Source organism: Scylla paramamosain, chromosome 17 (genome assembly GCF_035594125.1).
Source record: "Scylla paramamosain isolate STU-SP2022 chromosome 17, ASM3559412v1, whole genome shotgun sequence".
Lineage (NCBI taxonomy): Eukaryota > Metazoa > Arthropoda > Malacostraca > Decapoda > Portunidae > Scylla > Scylla paramamosain.
In genome coordinates, this window is record NC_087167.1 from 19,520,301 (window position 1) to 19,539,499 (window position 19,199).

The 19,199-nt window shown below is 38.1% G+C and overlaps 2 protein-coding genes across 2 annotated transcripts in view; one reads left to right on the forward strand and one right to left on the reverse strand.

The window, feature by feature from the left end:
• The window catches only part of LOC135108262 (uncharacterized), a 61,114-nt gene that overhangs the window by 12,554 nt on the left and 29,361 nt on the right, over positions 1-19,199 (forward strand). The window lies entirely within an intron of this gene.
• On the reverse strand, positions 16,817-18,944 carry LOC135108260 (uncharacterized). Its single transcript, XM_064019008.1, has 5 exons — positions 18,139-18,944; positions 17,974-18,051; positions 17,769-17,846; positions 17,543-17,662; positions 16,817-17,448 (listed from the first exon to the last, which is right to left on the reverse strand). Exons 1-5 carry the CDS (start codon positions 18,933-18,935, stop codon positions 17,136-17,138), a joined length of 1,386 nt encoding a protein of 461 aa, XP_063875078.1. The 5' UTR covers positions 18,936-18,944; the 3' UTR covers positions 16,817-17,135.

Below are 19,199 nucleotides of genomic sequence, written 5' to 3' on the forward strand. Positions count from 1 at the left end.
CATCAAAGAATGTGATCAACATGCCTTTGACTTTGACTGTCTTGCTTTCTTTGGCTTTGCTGACATTGGACTCTTCCACTGAAGGCTCTGGCACTGGGTCTCTAGGTTGTACTTGAAGATCTATGACTCATCACTGGTGATGACGCTCCCTAGCAAGTCTGGTTCAGTCTCAAGACACTTGAGGATGCCCTGACATACTTGCAAGTGTCGATCCTTCTGGTCATCATTCAGCAGTTTTGGCACCATCTTTGCGCAGACTTTCTGCATGTGCAAATCTTCAGTGATGATCTTCCAGACGTTGTCTTGATTCATGCCCAGCTCATTTGCGATCAGTCAAACAATCAGCTGATGAGTGCTGCACACCATCTACTTGATGCGCTCATCATTGGCCTCAGTCCTGGTTGTTGAAAGCCTTCCACTCCTGGGGTCATCTTCCACATCTTCATGTCCCTCTTTAAACCTGTTGCACCACTCAGAAACACATGAGTGTGACATCATCTCATCTCTGTATACTTGCTGCAGCAATCCCAGTGCTTCTGGTGAAGTTTTCCCCAAACGGAACAGAAACTTCAAGTTTGTTCGTTGCTCTGTGCTCATTGTTTGACGACCGGAAACAAAAATTATGCATATAAAAGCATGTGGAAAAAAAGTATAATGGCTGCAGAGAGCTGAGATCACAGTGGGATTACTTTGAAGGGGAAAACTTGTAGTTTGTAGTTTGGATCCAAAATAAATCTTTTGTGGTACAGTCCTGGAACTTTTGTGACACACCTTGTGTGTGTGTGTGTGTGTATATATATATATATATATATATATATATATATATATATATATATATATATATATATATATATATACATATATATATTAATTTTTTTTTCTTTTTTTTTAGCTGAAAGTTTCTCCGCTTCACAGTACTTAGAATTTATGCAGTATTGCAAAGGCTTTGGTGTGTCTTCCATTTCTGCCATCTACCATCATTGATTTTTTTCAAAGGATTTCTTTTGTCAGAAACTTCATGGAACTATTTGCTGTGTTTACCTGATACAGCCCAATAATCCTAGAATCACATGGCTCAGTAAAATCTGATTCTGTTCTGTTATAAACTCTGCACAGTATCTTTTTGGTTTTCATCATCATACCTTTGGTGTGTTAAGGCCACCACTTCACACACTTCACTTCCAATATAAATGCATTGTCAGGTTTGCTCAGATGGTGGCCTTAAACTTTGCATGGTTCATTTCACTGCTCCTAGGACATTCTGCATTTCATGAATTCTTTTCACAACTTGTGATAAAGGATTTTTTTCCTGATCATACCATTTTCTTCATTTTATACAGATAGTTCTCAAATGGAAATGCTACACAGGCATCCAAGCTTCCAAACCAACCTGCATCTTCTGCAAGGTGAAGCATGCTATGGATATTGTACACTAGGAACTATTTGGATAGCCAGAGTTCACAGCCTCTTTGAACAAGATACACCAGTAGGTGGTGAGCATAATCTGTATGCATTTGAACAAGTCTTTGTGATACAAGAATGCACATGGCAACAGAAAGAGTAATAAAATGAGCATAAAGGTCACTTCTGAATGTGCCTTGACCCATAAGAGGTCAGCATTGATTTACATCCCATTTACTCATCCAGGTCACCAAAAATCGTGTTTTCTTTTTTGATCCCATATAACTCAAAATGGTTACAGAAAAAAAAAAAAAAGTTGAAGTCAGAAATCGCCATTTTTAAATGTCATGCTGGGGCTTTAAATTTGGCTCAGTCACTGATGCTGCCAGACGTACGATTTTGGCGCATGGCAACATTTCTTTGTTTTTGCATTGTTTTACTGATATTTTTTCACCTACAAGATAAATATGTGTGTAATGAGTAATTTCTACAAAATGATGTCTGGACTACAGGGTCCGTAGTCCAATAATCTCTGTAGTTATTTTTCTTGACCACTCCCATCAGCATCACCAGGGCCAAAAAAAAAAAAAAAAAAAAACCTTCATCTTAGGTACTGTAACATCATACCACTGATGTTCACTAGACTCAGGACTCAACACTTTACCTCCTCTCATGAAATACACATAGCGGTTTGACTCAGTTACAATTGTTTCCAAGATGTCTTCATCCCAGAAATAATTGTAACACACTCCCGGCTATCTGCTCTAAGTGCCTGCACTGTTATTCCTGAGCTTGACTCATCAAAATTGTAAACTTGGGGCTCATAATTTGACCCATCTATCCAGTCCCATCTGCTAGCAGGTCTTATTAGCTCAGATGCAGCAGGTACCCTCCCTCTACCCCGGCAAAGTGGTGTTAAGTGGTGGGTAGACAATAAGACGCGAGGTGTGCTGCGTTTCTTGTCACTGCCTGGCTGCTGTGAATGCACTGGAGTCAAGGTAATCACACTCATCATCATCACCATCTTCACTTGGGACAACAGATGACTGTTGTCTTACACATGAAGATGGCCTAGACTCCCTTCTCTTTTTCCTTGTGCTGGGTGCATAAAACCAGTCAGATGTGTTAGAAGGGAAAGATGTATGTGATGGAGGAGTGTGTGGTGGCAGGAACACACCAAAGTATTGTGCCTTAAGTTGTTCATCTTCCTCCTCCACTTCCTGATTGAATACATAATCATGATCAGTGTAACTGTCATCAGTGCTGATATCACTTCCTCAAAAGGTAATTTTTCAGCAATTTCAGCGGAAGTTAGAGAGCAGATATGCTTGCCTACCATCGTGACTCAGAGTCAGAGACAAGTGAGGGGCCCAGGCGGGGCAATGAGATGCGGTGGCCAATCGGGAGGGAGGGAATGAGGGTGGTGGCCTACCCAGTTGTCAGAATGGTGGGAAACTGTGCTGATATATTCTAGACACCTCAACAAACATAATTTGTGTAGCCAGAGGGAATTTCAAATGTGTAGGAAGCAAGAAAGAGACAAACGTACTTGTACGTGATTGACCACAGATAGTAACCACGGATTTCATGTACATGTACGTGCTTGACCTCATACAGGTTAAAGAACAAACTTGCCAGTATACAACAAAACTGTCTGAACTCAGTTGCCTTCTATCTTTCAATTTCCTGAAGGCTTCTTGGCTTTCAAGCAAATTCTTTGTAAAAAACTGTTGAATTTCTAGAAATTTGGTGTTGATTTCTTCAACATGCCTTGCACTAAGCTTCGTTTCTCTTTTTTCATTTTATCCATATCAAGAGTAAGTGCCTCATCACACTAAGGGAGGCCTGATGCATGTAATCTATTGAAAATATTTTGATCAGATCCACAGGAAGAGCAATAAAGGGTGAAACACCACAGTGGTGCTCTTGAACTTGGTCTCTAAATGTCTGGTTAGTGTGCAAGACGAGGTTGTCAAGATCTTGATAGGTAAGTCTTCCATACCAAACTCCTTTATGTGTACACTTGTCACAACATGAGTACTGTTTAGTGGCTTTAACCATTGCTCTTGCAAGGGCATCACAAACAATACATTTTAGTGTTATATGTACTGTGGACTCTTCATACTGAAAACCATTCTATAAAATGTGACACAACTCTCTTATTGTATCATTCAAGGAATCCAAGTTGCATGGTTTTAACTTTCCATATGTTATAGCAACAGGAAAGACTGTTACTGGTTGTATCATAATTGCACACAGCACAGGCTACATGCAGGTGTTGGAGCTGCTAAATAGAGGAAGGCCATCAGTATTGAGAGATACTTCTATATTGTGTATGTTTTGCATTGTTTCTGGAGGGTACTTGCAAATTTTTTCTGGAGGGTACTTGCAAATTTTTTTTTTTTTTTTTTTTTTCATCTGATGAAAATGAATCTGAGGAAATGGCAGGATTTTCATCAATCAAATCCCAAATTTCATCTACACTCACACCTCTTTCTGCACTTTGTGGTGCTATATCTTCCACAAATGTGTCCTGTCCACTTCCTGAACTTAGAATCAAATTTGGACATGATGCATCAACTGAATTATCACTGTCACTATCGTATTGTGTACGCTGCACTCTTTGTAAACCCATCAATTGATCTTATTAATCTTTTGGCAGCAATCCAATTTCTCTTCTGCTTACATGTTCTCTTTCCATCCATTTGAAACGTGGAAATCAAAGACATGCACTTGTATCCCACTACAATTATATAGTGTGTATTTGTATCACTATGGGATCCTCTTGATGCCCCAATGGTCTTCAGTGATACCAAATGAACACCAATGACCCAAATAATATATCCATGAAACTAATCAATAATCCAGTGAATTATAATAAGGTTCAAATAAACCCAGTGACATCTGACCACATTGTTTGATAAAAACATCACTGTATAAGATCTCACTATGCTAGCAGCCTCAGAAGCATGGGTATTGTGAGAGTAAAAATAACTAGGTTCACTGAGGTAAAACAAATATTTGTCCCTAATAAATACTAATATAGGAAGACAGTCATTGGCATTCGGTTTTATGGTCATGGATAAGTATCTTTTTGATATTAGTGAGTTAGCATTTGAGTATCACTGGGGTTCAACAGGATATCACAATAGAGTTCACTGGGGTATCATTATGTTCATGGTGCTAATAATTGGGAAAAATTAATCAAAATGTAAAATGACCATGCAACAGAGCTTTTCTACATCTCTACATATTGTCATTTTTATTATGGTGTGTGTGTGTGTGTGTGTGTGTGTGTGTGTGTGTGTGTGTGTGTGTGTGTGTGTGTGTGTGTGTGTGTGTGTGTTTGTGTGTGTTTACAGGGTTCGAGCAGGGCTCATTGTGTCCTGTCTCCATATCTATATTTATCCAGCATTTCCTTAAATTTATGCACGTTTGGTGCTGTGACAACCTCCTTGTTTAGACCATTCCAGATATCCACATTTCTATGTGGAAAACTGTTCTTCTTGATGTCCCTCAAACACCGACTCTTCCTGATCTTCTTTGAGTGTCCTCTCATCCGTCCATCTTCACCTTCTTCCAGCAACACCAGATCCTGCTTGTCAATCTTCTCAATTCAGTTAACTATTTTATACATTGTTATTAGATTTCCTCTTTCTCTTCAAACTTGCAAAGTTGGCAGTCCAATTTTCTTCAACCTCTCTTCATGTTAGGTCTTCCAGCTCCGGTACCATCCTTATAGCAGCCCTATGGATTCTTTCCAACTTCTTTATGTCTTAAAGTCTTCATATGCAGAGATTACACCACTGCTGCATATCCCAGTCTGGAACATAGCATAGTGGGTATAATTTTTTCATCATAGTTTTATCCATGTAATGAAATGCCACCCTAATATTTATTAACATCCTGTATGTTGAGCCGCATATCTCATTTATATGCCGTTCTGGGGTCAGGGTATCTTGAAAAACCACTCCTAGATCTTTTTCCTCCTTGCTCCTTATAATTATTTCCTCCCCCATTTTATAGTCCCATGCAGGTCTTCTTCTACTCTTTCCCAATTCCATCACATGGCATTTCTTAGCATTGAATTCCAATATCCACTTCTTGCTCCAACCATAAATCTTGTCAGTATCTCTTTGCAACTCTATACAATCAGCATAGCTCTTTATTACTCTTAACAATTTTGCATCATCACCAAACAGATTGATGTAACTGGTCAAACCCTCTTGCAGATCATCGATGTATATTTGAAATATAATGGGTACTAACACTGACTGCTGTGGTACTCCACTTGTTACCTTACTCCAACTTGAACAGGTACCCCTGATCACAGTTCTTATTTCTCTATCCTTTAAGTAGTTTCTCATCCATTTTAGCATTGTCTCTCACAGTCCTCCTATATGCTTCATCTTCCACAGTAGTCTTTTATGTGGAAGTTTATCAAAAGCTCTTTTGATGTCCAAGTACACTGCATCTACCCAACCATCTCTGTTTTGTAATTCATCTATTACTCTTGTATAGAAATTTAGTAAATTTGTCACACATGACCTTCCTCTTCTGAAACCAAATTGACTATTTGTTATAACTTTGTTATCTTCCAGATATTTCACCCACTTTTCCTTGATCACTATTTCACAGATCTTGCCCACAACACTAGTTAGCAACACGAGTCTATAATTTAGTGGTTCAGTCCTCTCTCCTCCTTTGTGTATTGGCACTATATTTGCTCTCTTCCACTCTCTTGATACTCTTCCCTCTACCAGTGAGCTGTTAATCACATCCAAATTTGCTCCACCACTTGTTCTCTACATTCTTTTAGTGCCCAGCCTGACACTCCATCAGGCCCCATTGCTTTTCTGACATCCAACTTCTCTAACAATTTGCCAATTTCATGTTTTTGTACGAAGACTTCCTGTACATCCCCCTGCGTCACCTCTTCGCCTGGTTCTGTAAAACCCGCTTCCACATTGAACACAGACCTGAAACTCTCATTCATAATTTCACTCATCTCTTCTGCTGTTTGATATATCCTTCCTTTACTATCTTGTTAACCCTTATATTCCAGTGATTAAACTATTTTCCCATAAGCCATGACGGGTAAAAATCATAAACGTAGAAATTGTCAGAAGACTGTTTGAATACTAATATTTTTTTTCTGTGTTATTCTGAATACAATGATGTACTTTGTAGCTCTATGTGATCTCTGAAAAGGTTAGTTATGGCTTATCAAGGATCTTGCTGTGTGATCCGTCAACCAGAAACAGCCCAGAGAAGACACACACACACTCTCTCTCTCTCTCTCTCTCTCTCTCTCTCTCTCTCTCTCTCTCTCTCTCTCATCTTGGAAGAGAAATTGTACACTTCCAATGAGAGAGAGAGAGAGAGAGAGAGAGAGAGAGAGAGAGAGAGAGAGAGAGAGAGAGTATATATCAAGTTTCAAGCAAATAACATCTCTCTCAGAACATGAGAGGCACGCCTGCGTCTCCATGAGCCACTCTGGGTTCTCAATACGATGTTTGGAGTCTGTTCTCCATCACCACTATCTCTGTCTTCTCTCTGTTCTGATAAAACAGGTGGATCCTCTAAATCATTTTCTGAGTCCTCACTACTGTTGTCTTTGCTTTCTTCAGTTTCTCCCTCTAAATAATCACTGTCACTCTCTTCAGGCTCAGAAGCACTGCTAAATAAAAATGATCTGTCTTGCTCCATGGTGAGTTATGATCTGAGATCCTTCCCTATTATCAGGCTGTCCGTGTCCTTCGCTCTTATCAGGTCCCTTGGCTCTTATCAGGGTGCTTTCCACACGGCGGGTCGCTGGGGTTGCCAAGTTAGTTACCGCTAAATATACAGAGCTAGTGGCAACACTACAGGTGGAAACAGATGCCAGACACTTCCACGCACCATCTGACTCAAGAAACTGCGCTTGGAGCTCAAAATTGAGGCGCGAAAATTCTTGATTACGGGAACGATTGCCGTTGCTACGGACGCACTGATGCAATCATTCATATATGATCGCCGGAATGAAAGGGTTAATGGTCTCTCTGCTTGTCATCTTTCCATTGATATATCTGTAAAAAAGCTTGGGCTCTTCTTCACATTTCTTTACCACATCCTTTTCAAATTGTTTCTCCTCTTCTTATTCTAACATACTCATTCCTTGCCTCCTTATACTGCTCTCTATTATTTTCATTTCTTTGTTTCTTCAATTTCTTCCAAGCTATATCTTTTCTCTTTTTAGCTTCTGCACATCTGGCATTATACTAAATATGTTTGCTCCTCCTTACTGTATATACAGGTACATAATTCTGCACTCCCTCATTGTACTTTTTCAGGAATGTTTTGTATTTCTCTTGCACTGTCTTGCCTTCCATAAGTCCCTTCCAATCAATACTCCCAAAGAATTTTCTTAACTGTAAAATTTGTCTTTGCGTGATTAAGTCTTCCATTTTTATAATCTTCCTTACATGGTAGAACCTCCCAATTTTGCAGTACCACCTCTAACACCACATGGTCACATTTTCCCATTATACTTAAGTATTTAATTGTTGGACTGGGCTACGGTTTTTTTGTGAATACTAGGTCTAACATAGATGGTTTCTCCTCCCCTCTTTATCTTGTAAATTCCTCCACCCATTGGTCCATTGTATTCACCATAGCTAACTGTAGCATGTCTTCACTCCATGGTCCAGTATTTCCATAAACTTCCATCTCTTCCCAGTTTACATTTTTGCAGTTGAAGTCTCCCACTAGTAGTATTTTACTGTCTTTCCTTATCATGTTGTCTAGGCACTTCAACACTTTCTTTTGCATTTCCTTGTGATCCTTCAACCTCCACGTATTAGTCTTTGGTGGCACATATGTTAATATGATCCTCCTCCTTTCTCCCCCATTGGTCCTGATTGTTATACCTATGACCTCCACCATGCCATTTCCATATTGCACTTCTTCCACATATATATCATCTCAAACCATTATCAGTACTCCTCCTCCTCCTTTTCCCTTTCTATCTCTCCTCCAATAATTATATCCTTCTTCCTTAAAATTTAAGTGGATTTCCTCTTTTAACTTCGTCTCGGTTAGGTACAACACATCTGGTCTATTTTCCTTTAAGTAATCTTTCACTTCCAGTACACCTGAAAGTAATCCGTCTATGTTTGTGTACATTACTCTTAATGTATTACTTCTCCCTCCACATACAATTTGTCTGTCTGCTGCTGTGGTTCTTTCATTTCTTGCTCCCTTTCCCAAATATACCATTTCCATAGTCTCATATCTAGTACCCTCCAATAAATTTTCCTCTTCTCGGTCTCTGTCCTTCTCTCATTTTTTTTCCTTGGCTTCATTTCTCAGATTCCTTTCTTTTCCCCTTTCTTCCAAGTTCTTGACTCTTTTTACCCAAATATTCTTGTATTCTGAATTTTCAGCTAGCTTTCCTGTTCTTGCTAGGATCTCCCGTATTGCAACTTGGGATCTCATTCTCACTTTTAAGGGTCTTTTACCTCCCTCACTATATTTTCTAATTCTATATGCTTCTTCCACTTTACATTCCAGTCCCTGTTCCTCATCTTGGACCACTGTAATAATATTCCTTATCAGCTCTTTCTCTTCTCTCTCCCTGACAGACTTTACTGGGTTTTTTTTCTCTTGCAGTCTGAAAAAGACCATACATTTCTTATCCACTGTGCCTCTCACCAAACTCTCCTTTTCTTTAATTACTTGGATTACTGTGTCCTTGGCCTTTTCCTGTATTTGTTTTTTAACCACCTCTGTGAAGTTCACTTTTTCATCTTGTTCTTTCTTCCAGGCATTTCCTAGTTCCTCCAGTTTGGTTTCACATACTGCCCCTTCCACTTTTCCTGCACTATCCTCCATCTTTTGTTGTAGCCTTTGCAGAGTTACTTCATATCCTTTACACTTATTCCTGAGTATCTCATTTTCTTTCTTTAGTTCTTCCATTGCCTCTTTCTTCTCATTGTTTATCTTTAGAGCACTCTCACATTCACTATACTTCTTTCTCAATTCTTTGTTTTCCATAATAAGTTTGTCCTGCTTTTCCAGAATGCCAGAGATCAGTTCCCTGATGCACCTTATTTCTTTCTCTACACTGATTATCCTCTTCATATTTCCTTTCTCTTCTCTGAATCCTGAAAAATCCCTTTCTCCACTTGCCTCCATCAGTTGTCTCAAGCCCACATGGGTTTCAGTAAAATGTGCCTTCTGTCTCACTTCACTCGGTTTGTTTACAAACACATCATGACCAGTGGCACTACCTAGATCTTCCTTTCCTTCCATTTCTTTACTCCTTTACATATTAAATTTGGAGACAGAACACTCACTAGGCCTTATTGTATTGTCCAGCAGATCCAGTAGCTTGTATCTTCAGGAACTCTAGCACCCGCATCCGAACAGCTGGCTGGTGCACGTGTGTGTGTGTGTGTGTGTGTGTCGAGTGCATAAAATAAATGTGGTAGGTATTACTTTCTAGAAGAAAACTCTCTTACTTGAAACCAGAATGGTGTGCAGCTACAGAGGCAGTCATCAATGCAATTGCACAAAGGGTTGTGGCATTCACACCCTTTGCAGATACAATTGATTTATGGCAGAAATTGTGGGCTCCAGCTCAAGAGAACAGCTGATCTATAGAATAATGTATGTAACATCAAATGACACATTAATATTCATCATGTGAGCTAACTTGGTTTTGCAATGTTTCATTGCTTGAAGACTGTTGTCTGTTCCATGCTGCTAGAAGAGATACAGGCTGTTACTAGTTGCTGATTTCTTACATGATAGTGAAAGTTACTCACTGATAAGTTGTTCATTGAGGTGCTCTAAACCTGCCACACTGCTGTCCAAGGCTTCCAGGTTTCTGAAGTTGCCAAAGACAACACAAAACTTAGCCTGAGTGAGAGAAAGAGAGAGATTTTTAATAAAACCTCTCTCTCTCTCTCTCTCTCTCTCTCTCTCTCTCTCTCTCTCTCTCTCTCTCTCTCTCTCTCTCTCTCTCTCTCTCTCTCTCTCTCTCTCTCTCTCTCTCTATGTATATATATATATATATATATATATATATATATATATATATATATATATATATATATATATATATATATATATATATATATATATATATATATATATATATATATATATATATATATATATATATATATATATAAATATATGTAATACACACACACACACACACATATATATATATATATATATATATATATATATATATATATATATATATATATATATATATATATATATATATAATACACACACACACACACATACACACACACACACACATACACACACACACACACACACACATATATATATATATATATATATAGAGAGAGAGAGAGAGAGAGAGAGAGAGAGAGAGAGAGAGAGAGAGAGAGAGAGAGAGAGAGAGAGAGAGAGAAATATGTAAGGAGGGGGGAGGGAGAGAATAAGAGGGCAAGGAATGAACTAGGGAATGGGGGAACTGCACCCTCCTAACAGTCTCCCCTTCCTTGTGGACCCTACGTCCATGAAGATCTGCAAACATTCACTGGCACACCGGACAAGTCAGGGACCTGTTACCTGCACTCATCATACTCATTGCCTGATGGAAGCTGTGTTGGCAACCACGCTAAAGAAAGAAAACTAGCAATGGAAACTGCAGATGGACCAGGCAGAGGAGGGAAAGTGTTCTCCACCCTTTAATTGAGGGATCGGTGCCTCAAGACGCCTAAGTAGGCGTCATGGTATTGAAGGGGTTATAACTGCGCTTGAAAGAGAGCGAGTAAGGGTGTGGGGATGTGGGGGTTATGCCCTTGTATCTGCCCGGCCACCCCCAATCTTCCTTCCACTACACCCCCTTTCCCTGACCACATTATCATTCTGACAAGTGCGTCCCTTTGTTTGACGGCTTGGGGCAATGGTGGCCCTATACATGTGATAGTAAGACATAGGAAGAGAGCAAGCAGTGTGAGGCTGTATTTGGAGGCATAAGTCAACTAGTATCCAGGAGGAATATTAGCCATTCGCCTCAAAATTTTTGAGTATTGTATCAGTCCATACATGTGGCTTGGCTTAGCTGCTCTTGGCATCTAAGGCAGATGTATTCAAGGATAAGAGATAATGATAATTTATTGAAACATCAACTCAGCCATGATGTCACTATTATGTCAAGGTGGTGACATATCTGGATGCCCTTGTCAGCAGTAATTTCTTTCTAATTCTTTTTTTTTTTTTACACCATAGGAAGTGTTATCTTAGAGTTTGTAGTTGTACTGCACATGTAGTTTTAAGTTATTTGATGTGGTATTAATATTAAATAATATATTGTACTACCAGAGAGGCTAGTACACACTGACTCTAGTCATTATTGATATAGTAACAAACCTAGAAACGTTAGATCATTGATTGATCTTAGTAAATCTTCAACATTCTCCCTAGCTTGTGTTATATACATTTCCTATCTCACCCATCCTTTGTCTCACATCTAACATTGGTCTGTCTGACTTTTCATGTCATTACACTTCTCCCATATTTTTTTTTTTTTTTTTTTTTTCAGTTCTGAATAATTATCCTTGGGACTTAGTGCCAGATATCGTTAATGATAATAATTTAAACATGTGTGACCCATTATTACTTTTACAGAATAATTTTTACAAGTTAACAGGAATACAAAGTGTTAGACATCATTAATGGTAATAATTTAAACAGATGTGATATGTTTTTACTTATATAGAACAATTCTTCCAAATAAACAGGAATACAATGTAGTCCTGTATATTCAATATTGTATTGTGCAGGCATTTTTGCTAAGCAAAGTGATTTCTCTCTCTCTCTCTCTCTCTCTCTCTCTCTCTCTCTCTCTCTCTCTCTCTCTCTGTTGAGGCTACTATTTTTACTTTATTAGCTTGCATTGTATTCATGTGGGAGTGGTGGCGAGGGGAGTGTAGCATCATGTATTTTGGATTGTCTGGCTGTGTGCAAAGGTGTCCGTCTGTGCGAAAATATACCTTGTGTTCCACACCCCTCTGTTATCTTTGCGCAAACTTGTTTATGAAGCGGTAAATAGAGCTGATAACCTGGCCAGAGGAAGCACAATCATTGATCATCATTATGAGTGTATATAATGCATCATCTGTAGTCTTATAATCTATTTATCAAAAAATTGGAACCTTTGTTAAGTCTGTTTTCCTTCCAGCCAAAATTGTGGGAAACTTTATTTTATTAATATGCGTTACCACAATCACTGTTATCAAATAATTAAGAAACACGACATTTTATTAAGATTTTCTGAGCAGATATCAGCAACATCGCATCAGAGGTGAAGAGTGACCTACTTTGTCCAATAAATTGGCTAATAGTCAATATTTTTCACTGAAATATTCATTGGGACAGCATGAGTCATTCCTTTCTCTGCACTATCAAAGTAAATGTGGAATTTGCAATATTTACTTATTCATTTATTAAATGTTCATATTGCCATGTAAAGTTGTGTGAAGAGTGTTTCCTCTACATGGATCCATATTCTAACTTCACCTGCAAACTGGTGGGGAACATATCTCTGGATAACTCGGTGGTGATCATTCTGATGCTATCTGTACGTTGTATGGTTGGTCATCCAGCATGGATTCTACTTTAGTCTTTCGGCATAATCCCACAGACTGGCAGTCGACTTGCCAACTGATCATGTGTCTGGACCTGTCATTCCTGTCATATTGAGCGATGTTGCAACGCCATAACCTAAACTAATCAGTTAATGAAATCCTTTCATTTTTAACAGGACTGCTGTATCAAACACATGACTGTCAACATTATGGTAAAACTAACCTGTCTTGCGATGGACGGTCCGGTGAAATTTTACTGATAGGTAGGTGTCGAACGGTCCTGGAGCATGTTTTTTAACATGGGATAGGTAAATTCACTGTCCTATCTACTTGGCGAGAATAAATGAGCGAAATCGAAAAATAGTTTACTTATAGTGAAATTTTCACTCTATCTCGGGATTACCCCCTTTTGCATAAAGTAGGGGAAATGGGGACTGTCCACGGGAATTTCGGGACCTTCCCACCACGGACTTTCCGGTGAAAATTCACTCTTAGGTAGACGCAGAACGGGCCTGTGTCACGTTATAACATGGGCTTAAGTAAATTCACTGTCCTATGTCTACCCGGTCGTGATCGGTGAATGAAAAAGAGGTTTTAGGGTACCTAAGTGAACGCAAAACATCTACTTAAGGAATTACCCCCAAATTAGGCCTGTCTCACGGTGGGGTAGGGGACTTCAGGACAGTCTTCTGGGGACACGAGTGAATTAATTTTTCGACGTATCTCGGCCCAGTGAATGATTTTTACGCTACCAAAGGCGTTTCACTCCCGTTTTTCCCCAACTCCTGACGGTGGTCTCGTGAGGGTGAAAACGTGTTAAAAGCCAAAAAACACGCAGAATAAAACGATAAAAGGGCCCGGGACGCCACGGAGTGAGGTATTCTTCCGCGGGGAGGATGCCTCACTCTAGCTGGGGAACCGAGCGTGACGGAGCGGGGCTACAGAATGACCACGGACGAAGGGCGTGAGGCTCCTGCTGGAGGGGAATCGTGACTCACGAGCGGAGGGAGAGCGCAGAACGCCACAGAGTGACAATCTAACCACGCTTCTGCTGGTGGAAAAAGATGTCACTCGAGGTAGGGGACGTATATATTATGTTGGTAAAATGACATTTTGCCTATATAATGGGTAAATAGTACCTATGTAATGCGTCTATGGTGGTTCATGTGACCTAAAAAAAAATTCTATTAAAATAAAAGGAATAATGTAATTATGTTTTTTGTTCATAAAATACATAGAAAAAGTCGAAAAATGTAAAAACAAAAAACAAAAAAAAATTTTCTTGAGTTTTTGAGACCTTACCAAACGTATAAATTCCTATATTTCTTCCATGAAATCGTGTCAATCGATAGTAAGTTGTCTGTTCTATGACATATTGACGGCTTTTTTCTCAGTACGAAATACTTACTGAGTTCTGAAGCTTCAAACTTTGCCATTTTAATGGATCTACAAGTTCTTCCCTCTCTATCTTAATAACTACTTGAACGATTTCAATGATATTCTGCATACAAGATGCAGTTATGTTAGTGATTCATCTGACATATAAAAGAAAGTCGAGTGAGGCTTAGAAAAATTTTTTTTTTTTTACTTGTTTTTTTTTTGAGACTTTACCAAACGTGTAAATTCTAATATTTTTTACAATAAATGAGGTCTGGCAAGAGTAAGTTGTCGGTTCTATAACATGTTGATGGCTTTTTTCTCAGTACGAAATAGTGACTGAGTTCTGAAGCTTCAAACTTCGACATTTGCTGTAAAACTTGAGTTTTTTGAGACCTTACCAAACGTATAAATTCTAATATTTTTTTTTCCTGTAAATCAAGTCAATCGATAGTAAGTTGTCTGTTCTATAACATATTGGCGGCATGTTTTTCAATACGAAATAGTTACTGAGTTCTGAAGCTTCAAACCTAGACATTTTTCATTCCTCTACAACTTCTTCCCCCTCTATCTCAATAACTATTTGAACGATTTCAATGAGATTCGGCATACAAGATGCAGTTATGTTATTGATTTATCCGCCATATAAAAGAAAGTCGAGTGAGGCTTAAAAAAATTTTTTTTTTTTACTTGATTTTTTTGAGACTTTATCAAACGTGTAAATTCTTATATTTTTTACAATAAATGAGGTCTAGCAAGAGTAAATTGTCGGTTCTATAACATATTGACGTATTTTTTCTCAATACGAAATAGTTACTGAGTTCTGAAGCTTCAAACTTCGACATTTGCTGTAAAACTTTAGTTTTTTGAGACCTTACCAAACGTATAAATTCTAATATATTTTTTTCCAGTAAATCAAGTCAATCGATAGTAAGTTGTCGGTTGCATAACATATTGACGGCGTTTTTCTCAAAATGAAATAGTTACTAAGTTCTGAAGCTTCAAACCTCGACATTTCTCATTCCTGTACAACTTCTTCCCCCTCTATCTCAATAACTATTTGAACGATTTCAATGAGATTTTGTATACAAGATGCAGTTATGGTAGTAGTTCATTCGCCATATAAAAGAAAGTCGAGTGAGGCCTAAAAAAAAAAATGTTTTTTTACTTGATTTATTTGAGACTTTACCAAACGTGTAAATTCTAATATTTTACAATAAATGAGGTCTATCAAGAGTAGGTTTTATGTTCTATAACATATTGACGGCTTATTTTTCAATACGAAATAGTTACTGGGTTCTGAAGCTTCAAACTTCGATATTTGCTGTACAACTTGGTTTTTGGAGACCTTACCAAATGTATAAATTCTTTAATTTTTTTTTCCAGTAAATCAAATCAATCGATAGTAAGTTTTCTGTTCTATAACATATTGACGGCGTTTTTCTCAATATGAAATAGTTACTGAGTTCTAAAGCTTCAAAGTTCGACATTTCTAATTGCTGTACAAGTTCTTTCCCCTCTATCTCAATAACTATTAAAACAATTTCAATGAGATTTTGCATACAAGATGCAGTTATGGTAGTAGTTCATTCGCCATATAAAAGAAAGTCGAGTGAGTCTTTTGTTTTTTTGCTTGATTTATTTGAGACTTTACCAAACGTGTAAATTATAATATTTTTTTACAATAAATGAGGTCTATCAAGAGTAAGTATGCTGTTCTATACCATATTGACGGCTTTTTTTCTCAATACGAAATAGTTACTGAGTTCTGAAGCTTCAAACTTCGACATTTGCTGTACAACTTCTCCCTCTATCTCAATAACTATCCAGGTGATTTCAAAGAGATTCTGCATACATAATGAAGTTATGTTATTGGTTCATTCGATATATAGAAGAATATCGAATGGCAGGCGAAGACCTCACTGGAGCTAGTACAGCGATTCGGACGGAGTGTCGCAACACACCGACCACAGATCGAGAGTGTCAAGTCCTTGCCTGGTAGATATCTGCTCACCACCGATTTTATGTTCCTTGTTGCCCTACTCACAGATCTACATCATCATACCTAGCTACTGACTACTTTTTTATTGCGCCCACACAGCATAGGGTGTTTCGGTGCGCCGGGGACAATGCAATGTCCAATAGATATCTGCTCATCACCGACTTCATATTACCGACTACATTTTTATTCCCAGCCATCATAACATAGTGTGTTTCGGCGTGTAACTGACATTTTAATACCGATGTATTGGAATTGATAGCAAGACTTATCAAACTTTGAAGAATTCCATTCGATGCTAGCTACCTGGAAGAAAACATGTCTTTTTTTTTTTTTTTTCTTATATTCATTGTCCATGTAGATTATTATCTTTCTTTTCTCAATACTACTGGGAAGGATTAATGAATACACAAGATAATGTGTGTACATATATTGGAAATATCAGTTTGGTATACAGTTACAGCAGTTAACCCTTATTGGTACAGCATAAGTGATTAATTTCCCTTCATTAAACATAAAAGCTTTGAACACATTCTACACAAATATATAAAATATTCTATACAAATCATAAAACATGTTATTCAAAATATCAAGATAGACAAATATCAAGGAACTACAGCTTCTTTGGAGTAGTACAGACTCTGAATGATCTCCTTCGAACGAAAAAGCATACATTACACTGTAAAACAACATTCAGTCTGTTAATTATAATTGGAGCACTACTACACATCTCTTGGTACACACTATTTCATCATTTTCTTTACCTTTTTCATATATTTGTATTTATCTCTAAGCTGTTTTACGGTTAGAAGCTGATATGCAGGATTTTTTCTAATGAGATATTCCCTGACTGCATTCCATCGAACAATGTAATGGTCTTTATCTTGACTTTGATTGCAGGATTCAATAGCTTCCACGATATCTTTATAAGTGGAAGCTGTCGAAGGCTTCACTGGCGTTCTTGGTTCTCCTGAATTGTCTGTTTTTGCTGTCCAGATCGTCCCTACGCTCAAGTCGTCGGGAAGTCCCACAGAGAGTGGCATGCTGAGCTCACTCCTGAAATTTCATAAAAATAAAATGCCATAAATAATAAGTACTGTTACCATGTCAAACCATTGCCTCTTCTTTATAAAAAGAACATTAATCTTACACTGAGGGATGTACTAAGCCATCATCTGGGTTGCTATCATTTCCCAGCAGATCGACATTTGGCTCCACATGTGACGATGGCTCTTGTAGCTGTGCTAATCCAGAACCAGCCTTGGTAGAGCTAAAATTAATGAAAAAGAAAAAAAGTGTTTAAAAATCAATTAAGGATAAATGTCAAAGGACATTCTCCTTCATCATCATCACCAATAAATCAGAAATAAACATACTTTGAGGGATGAACGAATGCCTCATCACCATCCTCTCCCTCATCATGTTGTGTCTGTTCTTGAAGACCTTCCATGGGTCTAAACAAATAAAGAAAACAAATGTTTGAGAACAGAAATATAAAAAGTGTTTGAAAATCAATTAAGGATAAATATCAAAGGACATTCTCCTTCATCATTATCACCAATAAATCAGTAATAAACATACTTTAAGGGATGAACGAGTGCCTCGTCACCATCCTCTCCCTCATCATGTTGTGTTTCTTCTTGAAGACCTTCCATGGGTCTAAACAAATAAAGAGAACAAACGTTTGAGAACAGAAGAAAGACAAATGCATCATCATCATCATCATCATCAAATCATTTTACTCACATTGAGGGAAGGACTGTCTCATCATCCTCTCCATCCTTGCTATTCAATTCTTTTTCCATGGCCTCACGGATTCTGGATAGCTTCTTGACCACATCCAGGCCAGGTTTCACTTTTTCTGAGTATTCATAATACCTTGCAGCAGTGTCTAATGAATGTGAACATTGATCGGCAACTTTAGTACGCCACCCTGGATCAGCATCACTTTCCCATAATGCTGTTATTTGAGATCTTCTTAGTATTCTTGAGGTTATCTTGGTGTCAAGCCCTGCGAGAGTTGCCACCCGTCTGATCACTTTACCTAATCCAGAAAAGTCCAGCTTCATACAGCACCCTCCAATTTGGTTTGTGCTGAATGGGAAAATGAAGCAATCTGGAGACAAGCATGGTACTGCAAGGGGTCTATAAAACTGAATGTAAGATGTCAGTGCTTTTTCTTGGTCTGTGGTCAAGTAGACCAATGATGGCCCCTTTACTGCCGTCTTATGTCGTGCAATTTTTATGACATACATGCTTTCTTCACTTGAAACAATTTTTCTCTCAAGATATTCCGAAAGACGGAATTCAGAAAATTCCATGATTCTCCTTAGGGAGCTCACCATAAAAACTGTTATCAGTGTGTCCCTAAGAGAGGTAAACTCACTTATGAGCACTGGACAGCTCTTCTCATTTTTCAAGCAATCTATGGCGTTTGCCATCAGTGTTTTTACATGCTCACATGTCAGCAGCCTTTGTATAATATTCAGAGACGTTGTCTTTTTCTTTCCTTGAATATCTTTCATAGTGTTCTTTCTTCTCATCCTTGAGAAACTGAACTTGGAAAGAAAGAAAAAGCGTTAGATAAAGTGAATGTATATATATCATCATAATATGCTCATAAAGAATCCGCATATCGGATACTTACCAGAAAGTGCCTGTAAACAATTTTTAGTCTCATTATAGGAATCTGCGGTGATTTTCAAGTCACCCTTCTCCAATTTGAGGCATTCAAGGGTGCATCTGCATGAGCGAATGATTTTCCTTGAATAAGAGGCTGTAAAGATGTCTTTTTTATGAATAAATAG